We start from the raw sequence: 14,389 nt of genomic DNA, 5'->3' as shown, positions 1-14,389 counted from the left end.
TTGTGAGTTTAATTAAACTCGCTTTTAGTCTCTTTTCAACGCTGACAAACATATATAATGACATGTAAATAACAATGTGTGACTTAAATGTTGTTTGAATATCTCAGTTGCTTTAGTAGCCTAGAAAACGTGACGACGTGTTTGGACAAGTGGTACAAGTGGATGGTTAGATTTTACATTTACGTTTAAAACTGAAATTTCTTTTTTCATGGGCTCACAAAATAAAAAAATGAAGCAGAAGTTACAGAAGCACAACACTTATACACACAAATATTTGTCGATGACTGTACATCTTCTAAATAGCTTCTAAATGCGTCGCAGTCCAGTCTCTTAACTGTGACGTTTCCAACAGGAATTGACGCTCCGAAGCGAGGCGGGGCTTTCCGACCTCGGAAGAGTTCGGCAGTACTCGGCTCTTGTCGGTTTGTTGTCATCCCGCCCTCCGCAGCCGAGCAAGAGCAGTAGACTCTGCGCGGTTGAAGAGCTCAGAACCAAACGGACCGCCTAGAGTGGACCTCGTGGGATTCCGGGACCGGAATCAGAAGGGAACGGTTTTTGTTGGCTTTCAATGAATGATCCCCGCGTAAAAGAGAGCCATGTATCAGGTCCAGGTGAGATCATCATCACATGACTTTATCAATGTTTGCTTTAATCGATCACTCGATTAGCTGATAATTGGCCCCGCCTCCGTGTGTGGGAGGAGCCAGGCTTTATGGCGATAGTAATGAAACCATTGAGTCCACTTCCTGTTTGGTGTCATTACTTCCTGTTGCTGTCTGCATTGCCTTTTGGGGGGGCGGGGCCCCCTGGACAAGGTCAAGAAAATACGTGAAGACAGACGGCGTCGTGTCCATGTGTCATAGGGGAAAGGGCAAAGTGTCGTTGCCATGGTGCTGATGGAGCGTCCTGCTAAAAAGAGGTCTGCCGAAGGGGTCCCCCTCCTCGCCGGGACAACCAAGGTTGGCATGACGACAGCATCGTTTAATGTCCTTCTCTTTCATTTACTGCACTGAAGGTGGATTAGCTAATAGCATGTTATCTCGTAAATAGCATGCTGCCTCTGCTCTCAGATTTGACTGGACGCTAGTCCTCATTGTCCATAATATGTCCGTCCACATGTCACCCACTGGGATAGGCTTCAGCTCACCTTTGACCCTGACAAGGTTAAGCAAAAGAACATGAAGGAGATGATGAACACGCACCTTCTGTCTCCATCCTCTGTTGTCTTGTTTTTGTTTTGATGTTTTTACTGTCTTGCCACACAAGCTCGTCTTTCTTCTCCACTTGGAAGAGAACTTGTGTCACGATCAAGGTGACCTACTTCTTTGTTGGTCTTCTCAACATAAGACCATCAGAAATCATCTGAACCTCCATCCAAGAGCTCCAGAGATGAAACATATGATATATCGTCCCAGTTTTGTTTTGATGATTAAAGCCCTGTCCTCATGACCAAAGGACCCGTCAGACACTTCCTCCAGGCTCATGAGGGACATCTAAACGTCCTTATGAAAGACAACTGGTGCTCTGACCCAAGAAGACTCCCAGTGGAGTTTGGTTGTTCTTCTACTTACCTGCAAGTGCTGAAATGCTAGCTTGTTTGGGAACGTCGTTGATAGGGTTCTGCTTTTTGCTTCCAGTTGGTCGCCGAGCATCAAGAGAGCCGACCACTTCTGAGTCCCTCCATTGATGACTTCCTGTCGGAGAGCTGCGGTGACTCCACCTCCGTGTGCCAACTATCCTCCGACACCTCAGGTACGATTTGACAACTTGCTAGCCGGTTAGCTCATGTCATGTCACCAGTCACTGTGAAATGATGGCACACAGGATCAGAACTGGCTGTTGATGGCGGAGCGTCATCTGCTCATGTCCGCAGTTGTGGACCTGGTGGACTTCAGTGAAGCTGAGGACGGAGGCGGGAATGACTTGAGGAGGGCAGAAAGCGCCGGATCTGAGCATACAGAACCAATCCGGTTGGATGTGGATCAAGCTCCTGCTGGTCATGGAACACCGGAAAAGACCTCATCGGTCTTAGGTAAATTTAAAAGAGGACAGCTAGTGACTCATTTGAACAGGTCAGGAAGTATTTGAAGGTGTCCCAGACAGGAAGTAATCCAATCACGGCTTTCAATTCGCTGGCCCGTGACAAACAACCCTTTTAGTTGGATCACGGTAAAACATTCCGCTTCAGCACTTCCTAATCTGCTGTCTTTTCAGTATTGGACACACGACATGAGTCCAACACGCACCTGGGTGACGACGGGAGGAAGTGTGAAACACGAGGCCATTCCTGCGATACGTCTGGCGAATCGCTGTGGTAAAACACGTGACCTTTATCTAAACCAGGGATGGGCAAACTCGCAGGCCACGTCAGGGTAAAAGAAAGTGGGGCCGTCCACATGTGGTTGGTCATCAAAAAGAACGACATACTCACAAGTATGTACTCATAAGTACATACTGTAAATGCTACAAGTTTAAGTTAGGCGTTAGGCCTAGCTTAAACTGCGATTTACTAGTGCTTTATTAACACTACAGCTTCAATGTTAAAGATTTAATCTGCCCTGGTGGACTTGATGTGGCCTGCGGGCCACAGTTTGTGCACCTCTGATCTAAACCACCTAGAAAAATAAATACTACTTTAGTTACACAGTCTAATAAGCTAACATAACGACTGTCTCGTCTTCATTTAAAAGCGACCCTCATGTGAAGAAGTTGTTGGATGCTCGCAGTTTGGATGATTTGGACTTAGAGTCGTCCAGACAGGTCGTATGACACAACATAAACCAGTCGCCTAGGCAACAGGACTACAATAGTGCAGAACTGTGAGTAGTTTAGAGAACCTAGGACAAAGCAGTTTGTCTTGTATGTGCATGTGCAGGACAGCGGCACATCCATGTGTTGTCGACGGACTCGCTCCCTCCTGGCCAAAAGTGAGTCACTGGAGGATGAGTTTGTGAGAGCCAAGGCTGCTGTGGAGGTACACACATACGCCATCACGTCGTAATTTATGATGAGAACCGATTCCGAGAGGCGGGGTACACCCTGGACTGGTCGCCAGCCAATCACAGGGCACATATAGACAAACAACCATTCACACTCACATTCATACCTATGGACAATTTGGAGTCGCCAATTAACCTAGCATGTTTTTGGAATGTGGGAGGAAACCGGAGTACCCGGAGAAAACCCACGCATGCACGGGGAGAACATGTAAACTCCACACAGAGAAGGCCGAGGGTGGAATTGAACTCGGGTCTCCAAGCTGTGAGGCCTGCGCGCTAACCACAGACAGTTCATCAAAGAACTTTGGTTAGCGTCCTAATATAAACCATGCAAACATTTTCTGATCATGCCTCTGAAAAGACTCGTAATTGAGAATCGTTTGGAACCGGAGTCGAAATGAAGAATCGGAATCTGAACCGGAATCACTCAAATTCAAACAATGCCGAACCCTACTGATGATGTACTTCCTGTCACCTTAATCGTCATCGTCTTCCTCACCACATCTCACCTGTGATTGTGTGTGTGTGTGTGTGTGTGTGCATGTTTCAGTCGGACACACAATTCTGGGACAAGATGCAGGCCGAGTGGGAGGAGCTTGCTCGCAGGAACTGGCTGGAGGAGACACAGGATCAGAGGCTAACTCCATCTACGACCTCACCCGTGGGAGAGGTACAGTGCCAATAAAGAATGTCTGATGTCACCACGGCGACAACCATTTGTAGGCCTCTCATTGGGTCATGTGACAGTCATCTGTGCGGAGTTCAAATTTGACTTTTTAGTGCAGTGGTGAGGTTGAGGTCTGTAGTGATAGTTTCAGTGGTGTGTTCAAGGTCTGTCATAAGAGTGAGACATTTCCGTGCTGTGATGTATTCAAAGTTTGTAGTGGGACACTCAGACATTTCATGTCATGTATAGATTGTTATCCAGGTCATGGTAATCCGCAAAGTTTGATTCATCATGTTTGGTAAGGACGTTTCACCTTTAATTTTCAAGTGCTTTGGTGAGTTCAGGGTCTGAAGTCACAGTGGGACATTCAAATGTTATGGACCAAAACTCATATCCCAATATATTTAGTTTGAATATTAATATGCAAGATACATCCCGATACCTGGGTTTGAATCTCCCCTCGGACATCTCTGTGTGGAGTTTGTATGTTGTTCATGCATGCGTGGGTTTTCTCCGGGTACTCCGGTTTCCTCCCACATTCCAAAAACATGCTAGGTTAATTGGTTACTCCAAATTGTCCATAGGTATGAATGTGAGTGTGAATGGTTGTTTGTCTATATGTGCCCTGTGATTGGCTGGCCACCAGTCCAGGGTGTAACCTGCCTCTCACCAAAAGACAGGTGGCATAGGCTCCATCATACCTGCGACCCTACTGAGGATAAGCGGCATAGAAAATGGATGAATTGATAATTCAAACGTCAGTGCAATCATGCTCCACTAACGGTAGTCTCTCCGAAGCCAAGTTAGCACCGCTAGCGCTTCCATCGCACGTTCCCCATGACAACAAACGGTAAACATGGTTGACACTGTCTTTATACAGCAACCTTTATACCGTCTTTTTCGCTATTCACTCCTGCTACGTAGCCTTTAGTACTCAAAGAGTGTAAACAATGGAGAAAGCGGCAAGCTACAAACGTGACAAGATGAACATCCATAGCTGCACACTTGCTTATTAGGTCGGTATGGCACAAATCCAGTCTATATCGATATAAACCATATGCTTGTTTCTGATATCGTGCTTAGAAGAAATATCGATGTTTTAAAAATAAGTGGACATTTTACAAAGAATAAAAGCATGCTGCTCTGTGTCTGGCAGGCTTACAGTTTCAGCGCCAACAATCCGTACAAAGACCGCGGTGCCGCCTTTGCTGAAGCGCAGGAGAAAGTTGGCGAGGGTGATTTGAATGACGCCGTCCTGTTGCTGGAGGCGGCCATCTTGCAGGACCCGTTGGACTCGGAGGTGAGCTGCTTGTGGTCTTCTGACCACGCCCCTCCTCTTACTGTGTTTGACTTGACCTGTGACCTTGCCCCCCCCCCATCAGGCGTGGCAGGTTCTGGGAACGACTCAAGCCGAGAACGAGAACGAACAAGCCGCCATTGCATCGCTGCAGAGGTGGGTCTACAGTTGCTACAGTAACCCCTCCAACCCAGGCTGGGTCTCCTCATGCTGCGCCCCCTCTTTGTAGGTGTCTGGAGCTCCGCCCCGACAACCTTCAGGCCCTCATGGCAGTGGCGGTAAGCTTCACCAACAGCGGCCTGGCACGCCATGCGTGCGGCGCCCTCTACCAATGGTTGAGACACAACCCTCGCTACGCCCACCTCATCCAGCCCTCAGCGGCACCCGGGTGAGAAAATCATGTCATGTGACTTAATGCATCATGTAAATGTGTTCACATACACATATTATGGAAATGTGTCTGTCAAATACAACTAGTGCATTGTGTGTGTGTGTGTGTGTGTGTGTGTGTGTGTGCTTGCAGTCCTTCGCTGCAGGAAGTGTTGCTTGTCTTCCAGGAGGCGGTTGAGTTGAATGTGGACTGTGTGGATCCAGAACTGCAGACAGGACTCGGAGTTCTGTTCAATCTGAGTTGTGACTTCAACAAGGCGGTGGAGGCATTCAGCGAGGCGTTGTCCGTTACGCCTCAGGTGACATCAGGACACACGTACCGTCACACGACACATCAAAATCTAATGTTTTTTTTTTATTCGGCAGGACTATCTACTGTGGAACCGTCTTGGCGCTACATTGGCCAACGGGAATCGGAGTGAAGAGGCGGTGGAGGCGTACACAAGAGCTCTAGAGCTACAGCCCGGTTTCATCCGTTCTCGGTACAACCTGGGCATCAGCTGCATCAACTTGGGGGCCCACAGGTACCGCGTCTGATAAACTCCTGCCAAGTTTGAATGATTCATGTGGTTCTGGTATGGCCTGCAGGGAAGCAATCACTCACTTCCTGATCGCTTTGAATCAGCAAAGACGAAGCCAGAGCTGCAGTCAGAACCAGATGTCGGCCAATATCTGGGCCGCCTTACGAATCGCCATCTCCATGATGGATCAACCTAAATTGTTCCAGGCGGTCGACATGGAGGACTTGGACCAGCTGATGGCGGCATTCCATGTTGAAGATGCGTGACAACGTCCTGATGATGGCGGGATTTCTCTTTGGTAAAGCAGGTTCCGAATGAGCTGGAATTCGGACCAAAGATGACCGACACAATACAACACAACACACCCCGAAAAGTCCTGATAGAACACACACAAAAAAATCCACTTTGATGTCACGCCTCTAAGAGACACGCCCACTGTGATGTCACACCTCAGACAGTAAGAAGCGTTTTAAGGGCTGTTTGTCACATGACCAAACACGTTTACAAGAAGGCAGAACAATATGTGTTTGTCTGAAATGATGTCACATGACCAGTGATATCGTGTTTTTGTTTCCAATTATTAAAGCCATACAGGTCGACAAGAGAACACCTTCATACTCATAAAGTAATAAAATACTAATTAAAAATACTCATACAATCAACTCATACACATTTTACGGTTAACAGCTGCTGCTCTATGATTGGTCGAGTACCCTCAGGTGTGTTATTTTTCACAACGTGAGCATGAAGTGCAATATTTATACTTTGAATTCTTTCAAAATAATGTTTTTAAAATGTTTTGTTCTTGCCAATTGACTTTATTTATAATAACCCCAATGCATACATTTACCTTCTAAGGTTCCTGTGTGAACTATGGCAATAATCACCAATTAAACTACACAAACTGCTGCTGCTGTTGATTCTTTGCTCTGATTGGCGGCCTCTAGTGGCAGATGGCGGTACAGCAACTAAATGACTGGCTAGCATTGATAACGTTCATTCATTATCTACCGCTTATCTTCACGAGGGTCACAAGGGGTGCTGGAGCCTATCCTAGCTGTCTTCGGGCGAGAGGCGGGGTACACCCTGGATTATTCGCCAGCCAATCACAGGGCACATATAGACAAACAACCATTTCACTCACATTCATACCTATGGACAATTTGGAGTGGCCAATTAACCTAGCATGTTTTTAGAATGTGGGAGGAAACCGGAGTCCACGGAGAAAACCCACGCATCCACACAGATTGCAGAGGGTGGAATTGAACTCCAGTTAACCTGCGCGCTAACCACTAGTCCACCGTGCAGCCCCATTGGTAATATTGCAGCCAAAGCTGTTGAAGTTTCCAAAAAGCCCAAAGATGATGAGATGCTGGTACTGAAGACAAACCTCCGCCAGTTGAGTCAATGTGACATGTTAACTTGCGACCAGTGTGACCTCTGACCTGAAGGCCTTAAAGCGAGTCTTTGGATCCTGAAGGACAGCGTACCCATGCTACCTTCCACCGCAGCTTTGGTCAGGTGTACCGAGTCAGTGTGGACGTCAGCTTCCTGGAATCTAAAGCTGTCCTTGATGGAGGTCACTCTGCATATCCCCACCTGGTCAAGGTCACAACTTTCCTCCGTTAGCGTGTTTGTGTGTTAGCATCAGCGTGGTGGAGATGTGACGTAATATTTTTTCAGTTTCATCAGAAAATGATGACATGTGAGTGATGCAACAAAGGGGGCGTGTCTAATTCGACAAATTCAGCGTGTTAGTCGTCTATCAGCTTTTCATCATTCTTGCACACTGGAGGCCACACCCTCCTTATCTCCTTCTATGTGGCAACAGCAGATCACGTGACCTTCTACCAAGGTTATGCCCTTTGTGTCATCTTACTGACAGAATTCTACAGAAGGGGCGTGGCATGGGAGGAGTTTGATGGACAGGCATAAATATAGACTCCGTAAAGTGAAGACAAGCCAGAAGAAGAAGAAACCAAACAGGATGAGAAGTTGTTGTGTGTTAAACTTTAAATGTGTAATCTTATAGCATGTGGATCCTCCTGGGAATAATGATGACGATGATGATGAGGTGCAGTCAGGAGGTTGTAGTCCAGTATGAGGAGGGTCAGGTAGGAAGAACTTCTTCTTCTTCTTCTTCTGTATTTTGTTTGTATGACTTGTAGACTTGGTATGGTGCAGGACGTGTCTCCTGCCAGCTCCTGGTTGATGTTCCTCAAGAACTCCAACAAGGAAGCTTCTAGAAGAACCTCAAAGGTCGCAACCGGAAAACATCACACACACACATGTACGTCATGTTGTTGATGATGTCATTGTTCTTTAGGGACCTCCAGGCCCACAAGTTCTCCTCCCACCTGGACAGCTCAAACTGGCAGGTAGTTAAGCCAGGCTTGGTTAGGCCAGGCTACAAGTAAACATGAGTGATGATGTCATGGAGTGTGTACACGCAGATGTGACGTCAAAGGCGTGCACGTGGTGTGAAGGCCCTCCTCAAGTCTCCACCGCCTTCCTTGGCCGCCTCCCACGTGCCGTCAGCATCCGTCGCCGCAGTCTGCTGGAAGTTCGCGGCTTCATTCAGGTGACTTTGCCGACCCTCCAGTGCTCTTTTGAAGTGGCGCCGATTGTGACCTTTGACCCCCTCAGGCCATCCGCTTCCAGAGAGGTCAAAGCTTCAACGCCAGCGAAGGCCGCTTCACGGCGCCACTCGCCGCCTTCTACCAGCTGAGCGCCGACGTCCTTCTGCGTGAGTCACAACCTGTGCGTTAATGTGTGCATGTGTGTATACGTATATAATGTGTGCATGTGTGTATATACGTATATAATGTGTGTATATACGTATATAATGTGTGCATGTGTGTATATACGTATATAATGTGTGCATGTGTGTGTATACGTATATAATGTGTGCATGTGTGTATATACGTATATAATGTGTGCATGTGTGTGTATACGTATATAATGTGTGTATATACGTATATAATGTGTGCATGTGTGTATATACGTATATAATGTGTGTATATACGTATATAATGTGTGCATGTGTGTGTATACGTATATAATGTGTGCATGTGTGTATATACGTATATAATGTGTGCATGTGTGTGTATACGTATATAATGTGTGTATATACGTATATAATGTGTGCATGTGTGTATATACGTATATAATGTGTGCATGTGTGTATATACGTATATAATGTGTGCATGTGTGTATATACGTATATAATGTGTGCATGTGTGTGTATACGTATATAATGTGTGCATGTGTGTGTATACGTATATAATGTGTGTATATACGTATATAATGTGTGCATGTGTGTGTATACGTATATAATGTGTGCATGTGTGTGTATACGTATATAATGTGTGCATGTGTGTGTATACGTATATAATGTGTGCATGTGTGTGTATACGTATATAATGTGTGCATGTGTGTATATACGTATATAATGTGTGCATGTGTGTATATACGTATATAATGTGTGCATGTGTGTATATACGTATATAATGTGTGCATGTGTGTATATACGTATATAATGTGTGCATGTGTGTATATACGTATATAATGTGTGCATGTGTGTATATACGTATATAATGTGTGCATGTGTGTATATACGTATATAATGTGTGCATGTGTGTATATACGTATATAATGTGTGCATGTGTGTATATACGTATATAATGTGTGCATGTGTGTATATACGTATTTAATGTGTGCATGTGTGTATATACGTATATAATGTGTGCATGTGTGTATATACGTATATAATGTGTGCATGTGTGTATATACGTATATAATGTGTGTATGTGTGCGTGCAGAGTCAGGTGACCGTGTTCACATGCGGCCTCGAGACAACGTGAGAGCTGCGATCTGCCTTAATTCCCTCTGCCAGAGTAACCTGTGAGTCAAGCACGTGACTCGCAGTTACACTTGTGTCTGAGCGAGCATATGTGTGTGTGTGTGTGTGTGTGTGTGTCAGGTCCATAGAGTCTGTGATAGGTGTGACCAGTGTGGTGGGAACATTCAGGATCTTCCTCACGGGAACGTTCTTCTTACAGGTGACGTTCCTGTTAACATACTGTATGTTAGGTTAACCAAATGTGCTGTCTCTTTTTCTTTGGATGAAAAGAATTCTCAAAGCCAAAGAAAAAGCAAAACATGCACAGTGTTAATCCCTTGACAAATTAATATGTTCTTGTGACTTTACAGGGCACATTTTCCCCAAAGATATTGGTTGCATTCCAAAATTGAAGTGGATTTTTTTTTTGGTTATAGGTAGTATTTTGTAATATAACAATGTTCTATCCATACAGAGGAGGCATGCTTTAATTGTATTGACATTATAAGGCATCTTTGGCTATATTCACATTGCAGGTCAGTTCCGATTTTTTTGCCTATATGTTATGTGACTTGCATCAAATTTTTTTTATGCCAGTGACAGAGTACAATAGAGATGTATTTTACTTACATCGTTTTATATACGTTACATTTGGCTGAGCGCCAAGTTTAGCACCAGCAACGCCAATCACCGGTGAAAATTAATTACCAATGCTCAAAGTTAATTGCAGTAAAGTTATAAGATAAAGTCATTAAAACAAATAACAGACCCATTCCGATTTATGCTCGTTACATTTGGCTGAGCGGCAAGTTTAGCGCCAATCATTGCTGAAAATTAATTACCAATGCTCAAAGTTAATTGCAGTAATATAAGTCAGTGACTATGTATTTTATACTTTTGCTTAACATGGGAGGCCGTGGTATACAAACTCATTCATTCATTCATTCATTCATTTTCTACTGCTTTTCCTCACGAGGGTCGCGGGGGGGGGGTGCTGGAGCCTATCCCAGCTGTCTTCGGGCGAGAGGCGGGGTACACCCTAGACTGGTCGCCAGCCAATCACAGGGCACACATAGACAAACAACCATTCACACTCACATTCATACCTATGGACAATTTGGAGTCACCAATTAACCTAGCATGTTTTTGGAATGTGGGAGGAAATCGGAGTACCCGGAGAAAACCCACGCATGCACGGGGAGAACATGCAAACTCCACACAGAGATGCCCGAGGGTGGAATTGAACCCTGGTCTCCTAGCTGTGAGGTCTGTGCGCTAACCCCTAGACCACCGTGCCACCCTATACAAACTCAAACATGTTTTCTTTAATGAAATTGTCGAGTATGTTGACATTGTCAGGCCAAGTCTATCCCTAAAATATGCTAATTTTTGCATATTCATGACCTCATTTATGTCATCAGAACTGTTAACGAACAATGCCTGGACCAATCAGAAGATGTGATCTTGTTCATCACGGTTTGTGTTGTAGGCTGGCGAGTACGTGTCCGTCTTTGTGGACAATAGCAGCGGCTCGGCCATCAGCATCATGCCAGACTCTTTCTTCTCTGGAATACTGCTGGGAACTTGATTTCCTGTTCCCATCGTTCCCACTCTAGTCTTTGCTTTCGTGTTATGCTAACATTAGCCACATGCTATTAACTTAGCTAGAATATTCTCCCCAGGTTTTCAGCATGGAAGATAATGTTATCTTTGCTTTCCAGCTCTGTTAATTGTATCTTCTAGTACAGATTATAGTTGTTAATTCAAAAAGTTTTACATTTTACATTCAACAAACATTAAAATTGTTTCCACATGACTTTCATTCGTATTTGTGAGGCACATAACAAAAGGATCCCTTTTTTGTGTATTTTCCAAGTTGTGTAAACGATGCTTATAGATGATGCTAACACATGTTGCTATGCAGCCGATAGCGAAAGCGTACGTCGTCGATGGGCTGCAGGATGCCGAGGCCTGCCCTGCTGGTGTCAAGGCGGGCGGCGGGTTGCCCCGCTTCCAGCTCCAGATCAAAGTAGAGCAGCAGGAGACAGAGGAACTGTTTAATCTCGTTGATGGCAAAGAAGCGTCCAGGACACATGGACGATCCTGATCCAAAAGGCATGAGGAAGTAGCGAAGCTTATGTCCGTCCTTGAAGAAGTCCGTCTTCTCCTTGCCGTGCTGTACGAAGCGCTCGTAGCGAAACTTCTGATGAGACACAAGCGGACATTAAAGATAATTAAAACTGATTAAACACGGCATTCTGCCATACCTGAGGATCCTCGTAAATGGTGGCGTCCATGTGCATGCTCTGAGGGTACAAGACGATGACGTCACCCTTTCTGACCGACACGTTGCGCTCAGCGTCCAGACACAGGGACATGTCCTCCTGAACCACACGGATGTTCATGGACGCCGACGACAAGCGCAGGCTCTCCTTGATGGCGCTCTCTGAGGAGGGGCATAGCTGAAGAAGTCTGCAGGAAGTAGTGAGACGGGAAGTGCCGAGCATGGTCGCAGGAAGTAGCAAGAGAGGAAGTAGCAAGCAAGGCTTCGGGGACGTAGCGCGTAAGTTTGCAGGAAGTCGCGAGTGAGGAAATAGCGAGCAAAGCTGCAGGAAGTAGCGTACCCAGATACAGCAGCTTGTCCAGAAGATCCTTGCTGATCATCACATCAGCATCACCACTGAAGTGCAAACCACCCTGCTTCAGGACGTCATGGATCTCCTGACGGACCGCCATCAGGGCTGCTGGCTCACTCAGCACGTGGTAGACAGCCCAGAAGGCGGCCGGGACCGTGTTCCCCACTGAAGCCCACAGGATGGCGAAGTGATGTGCTGGATAAGCAGAGAAAACATGGCTGCCAATACTGATGATGTAACAACCAAGCTGAGGTAGCATTATGTCGCTAGTCCTGCAGCTAGGTCATAGGTGTAGGTGTGTAGGTGGTCATGCACTGGTCATGTAGCTAGCAAGTAGCTGCAAAGCAGCAGTAGTAATAATCAGCATGCTAATGCAGCTAGTGTAGTTTGTTGGTGCAAGTCCAGGTTTCGTACCCGCTTTGTCAATGTCCCGCAGTAAGTTCTGCTGTTCAAAGAGCTCGGACCGACGTTGGATGAAGTGTGAGGCGTGGGACCAACTGGATGTGGTCTGCGGCAGGAAGAATCGGATCAGTTTGTCTCTGACACTTTGTATGCGTCCCAGAAGCCAGATGGGAATCTGAGCGATGAGCAGCGGAAAGACAGCGTCAAAGCGGACAAATTGGTCCCTCAGCTCCGCCATGCGACTGTGGCGGGCGGCGTTCCCCGGGCGCCCATACAGGGTGAGGAAGGTGGCTTCAAACATGATAGATTGGCAGAAGTCAAACAGGCCGGCCGTCCTCCAGGTGGCATCGCCGTTCAAGTGGTCCTGGCGAAGGACCATCATAAGATTGGCCATCATGCTCTCCGTCAGCATCGTCAGGTGGTCTCCCTGGAGCAGTTGGAAGGAGCGTTTGATCTGCTCATCCAGACCGGGGAACTTCCCGCTGTTGACGGGCGGGTAACCGAAGGTCAATGGTGCCACCTTTTGGGAGAACTGGTGGAAGTCGAGTTGTCGGCCATGTTTAATGATGGCGGGGTACATCAGAGGGTCCATGATGAAGGTCATATATTGACCTGTACATCACAAACCTTCACACATTAGTTTCCTGCCAGACTAGCGTACCTTCCCACCACCGCCACCGACCTGCAATGTGAACAGTGAAAACGTCTCCTGACTTCTTCTTCTGTGCTTCAAGAAACTTGTGAGCATCTTTTCCAAACTCCACGGCTTTCCCAATGAAAGGAATCCAGCCATTGATTAGGGGTGGCTCGCCGTCACGTCTGCTCCAAACACATAAAACCAACACAGCATAGCATATCATTGTTTATAGTTTGTAGATTCATTTAACTGTTTCATCTGATTCAGGATTAATGATTAACAAAGTCCTTATCAGCTAAAACAAGTCAGGATGTAGTTGCTGTCATTCATCAATCATTTACTTAGTGATTACTTTTGTGTGTCTGACGTCATCACGTTATGAACTTTTCAACAAGAAGCTACTCTGACATGCAGAACAGACAAACATCACTTGACAAATTAGCAAGTTGTTTGGCGCGCGTGCACGCACCTCCTACGACGGCGGACGAGGACCACGAGCCCGAGCACGAGCAGCAGCATCAACACAAGCGACGGGAACATATTGTTGCGTACCGTATGTCTGCAAAAAAGACGAGACAAGGCGTGGTGTCATTTCCGGTTACTTGGAGGCGGATCTTGAAACTTCGCCCCCAACCGGAAGTGACGAACCCCAATTCTAAACATTCCCAAAATTCCCGGAGAATTCCCGGAGTCGAGCTGCAAAAGGAATGTGTTGGTGGGAACATGGGAACATTGTTTGGCAGCAACGTTTTATTGTCAAAACATGAAAGCTGCTTTTGTGGACTCATAGTCTGTTGTTCTTTACCCTTTGTGCATATGTGTCAATAAAGTTTGTGATGTTTGTATTTACACAGGCTGGCTATGACTTGTTTCGAACCTGTTAAATGTTGTTACAGGAAACAAACATCAACAAAGCAGCTATACCAAATGTAAGTACAGAAAGTAAAAGTAAAAATATAGTGTTGTTCAAAGACAGTCAAGTTTTTCTTTTATTTATTC

General features: G+C 46.0%; 3 protein-coding genes across 3 annotated transcripts; 2 read left to right on the top strand and 1 right to left on the bottom strand.

Annotated features, from left to right (window-relative positions):
- The first annotated feature begins 380 nt into the window (after positions 1–380).
- On the top strand, positions 381–6,783 carry pex5lb (peroxisomal biogenesis factor 5-like b). Its single transcript, XM_058066873.1, has 14 exons — positions 381–611; positions 864–959; positions 1,638–1,752; positions 1,874–2,032; positions 2,215–2,314; positions 2,691–2,760; positions 2,876–2,974; positions 3,550–3,669; positions 4,823–4,966; positions 5,049–5,119; positions 5,193–5,351; positions 5,487–5,652; positions 5,720–5,877; positions 5,942–6,783. The coding sequence occupies exons 1-14, from the start codon at positions 597–599 to the stop codon at positions 6,138–6,140; spliced, it is 1,671 nt and encodes a 556-aa protein (XP_057922856.1). The 5' UTR covers positions 381–596; the 3' UTR covers positions 6,141–6,783.
- A 769-nt stretch (positions 6,784–7,552) lies between these two features.
- Positions 7,553–11,430, top strand: si:ch1073-184j22.1 (erythroferrone). The gene is made up of 8 exons (XM_058067145.1): positions 7,553–7,988; positions 8,059–8,133; positions 8,201–8,252; positions 8,328–8,455; positions 8,521–8,620; positions 9,696–9,777; positions 9,857–9,935; positions 11,205–11,430. The coding sequence occupies exons 1-8, from the start codon at positions 7,908–7,910 to the stop codon at positions 11,301–11,303; spliced, it is 696 nt and encodes a 231-aa protein (XP_057923128.1). The 5' UTR covers positions 7,553–7,907; the 3' UTR covers positions 11,304–11,430.
- LOC131125519 (cytochrome P450 7B1) lies at positions 10,171–13,994 on the bottom strand. Its single transcript, XM_058067144.1, has 6 exons — positions 13,860–13,994; positions 13,436–13,572; positions 12,766–13,365; positions 12,340–12,546; positions 11,983–12,161; positions 10,171–11,918 (listed from the first exon to the last, which is right to left on the bottom strand). Exons 1-6 carry the CDS (start codon positions 13,928–13,930, stop codon positions 11,619–11,621), a joined length of 1,494 nt encoding a protein of 497 aa, XP_057923127.1. The 5' UTR covers positions 13,931–13,994; the 3' UTR covers positions 10,171–11,618.
- Between the last annotated feature and the right edge of the window lie 395 nt (positions 13,995–14,389).

The sequence above is a fragment of the Doryrhamphus excisus genome, chromosome 3 (assembly GCF_030265055.1).
Source record: "Doryrhamphus excisus isolate RoL2022-K1 chromosome 3, RoL_Dexc_1.0, whole genome shotgun sequence".
NCBI classification, from domain to species: domain Eukaryota; kingdom Metazoa; phylum Chordata; class Actinopteri; order Syngnathiformes; family Syngnathidae; genus Doryrhamphus; species Doryrhamphus excisus.
Note: the sequence above shows the minus strand (reverse complement) of the source record. Positions and strands in the feature narration are given on the sequence as shown.

Coding starts and splice junctions, on each gene's coding strand:
- LOC131125519 (XM_058067144.1), bottom strand. CDS start 13,930: ATGTTCCCGTCGCTTGTGTTGATGCTGCTGCTCGTGCTCGGGCTCGTG. Junction 12,162..12,339: donor GGACAAGCTGCTGTATCTGG/GTACGCTACTTC, acceptor GCCCCTCCTCAG/AGAGCGCCATCAAGGAGAGC. Junction 11,919..11,982: donor CCATTTACGAGGATCCTCAG/GTATGGCAGAAT, acceptor GTGTCTCATCAG/AAGTTTCGCTACGAGCGCTT.
- pex5lb (XM_058066873.1), top strand. Junction 2,315..2,690: donor ACGTCTGGCGAATCGCTGTG/GTAAAACACGTG, acceptor TTCATTTAAAAG/CGACCCTCATGTGAAGAAGT. Junction 2,761..2,875: donor ACTTAGAGTCGTCCAGACAG/GTCGTATGACAC, acceptor GTGCATGTGCAG/GACAGCGGCACATCCATGTG.
- si:ch1073-184j22.1 (XM_058067145.1), top strand. CDS start 7,908: ATGTGGATCCTCCTGGGAATAATGATGACGATGATGATGAGGTGCAGT. Junction 8,621..9,695: donor GAGCGCCGACGTCCTTCTGC/GTGAGTCACAAC, acceptor GTGTGCGTGCAG/AGTCAGGTGACCGTGTTCAC. Junction 9,936..11,204: donor CGGGAACGTTCTTCTTACAG/GTGACGTTCCTG, acceptor TTTGTGTTGTAG/GCTGGCGAGTACGTGTCCGT.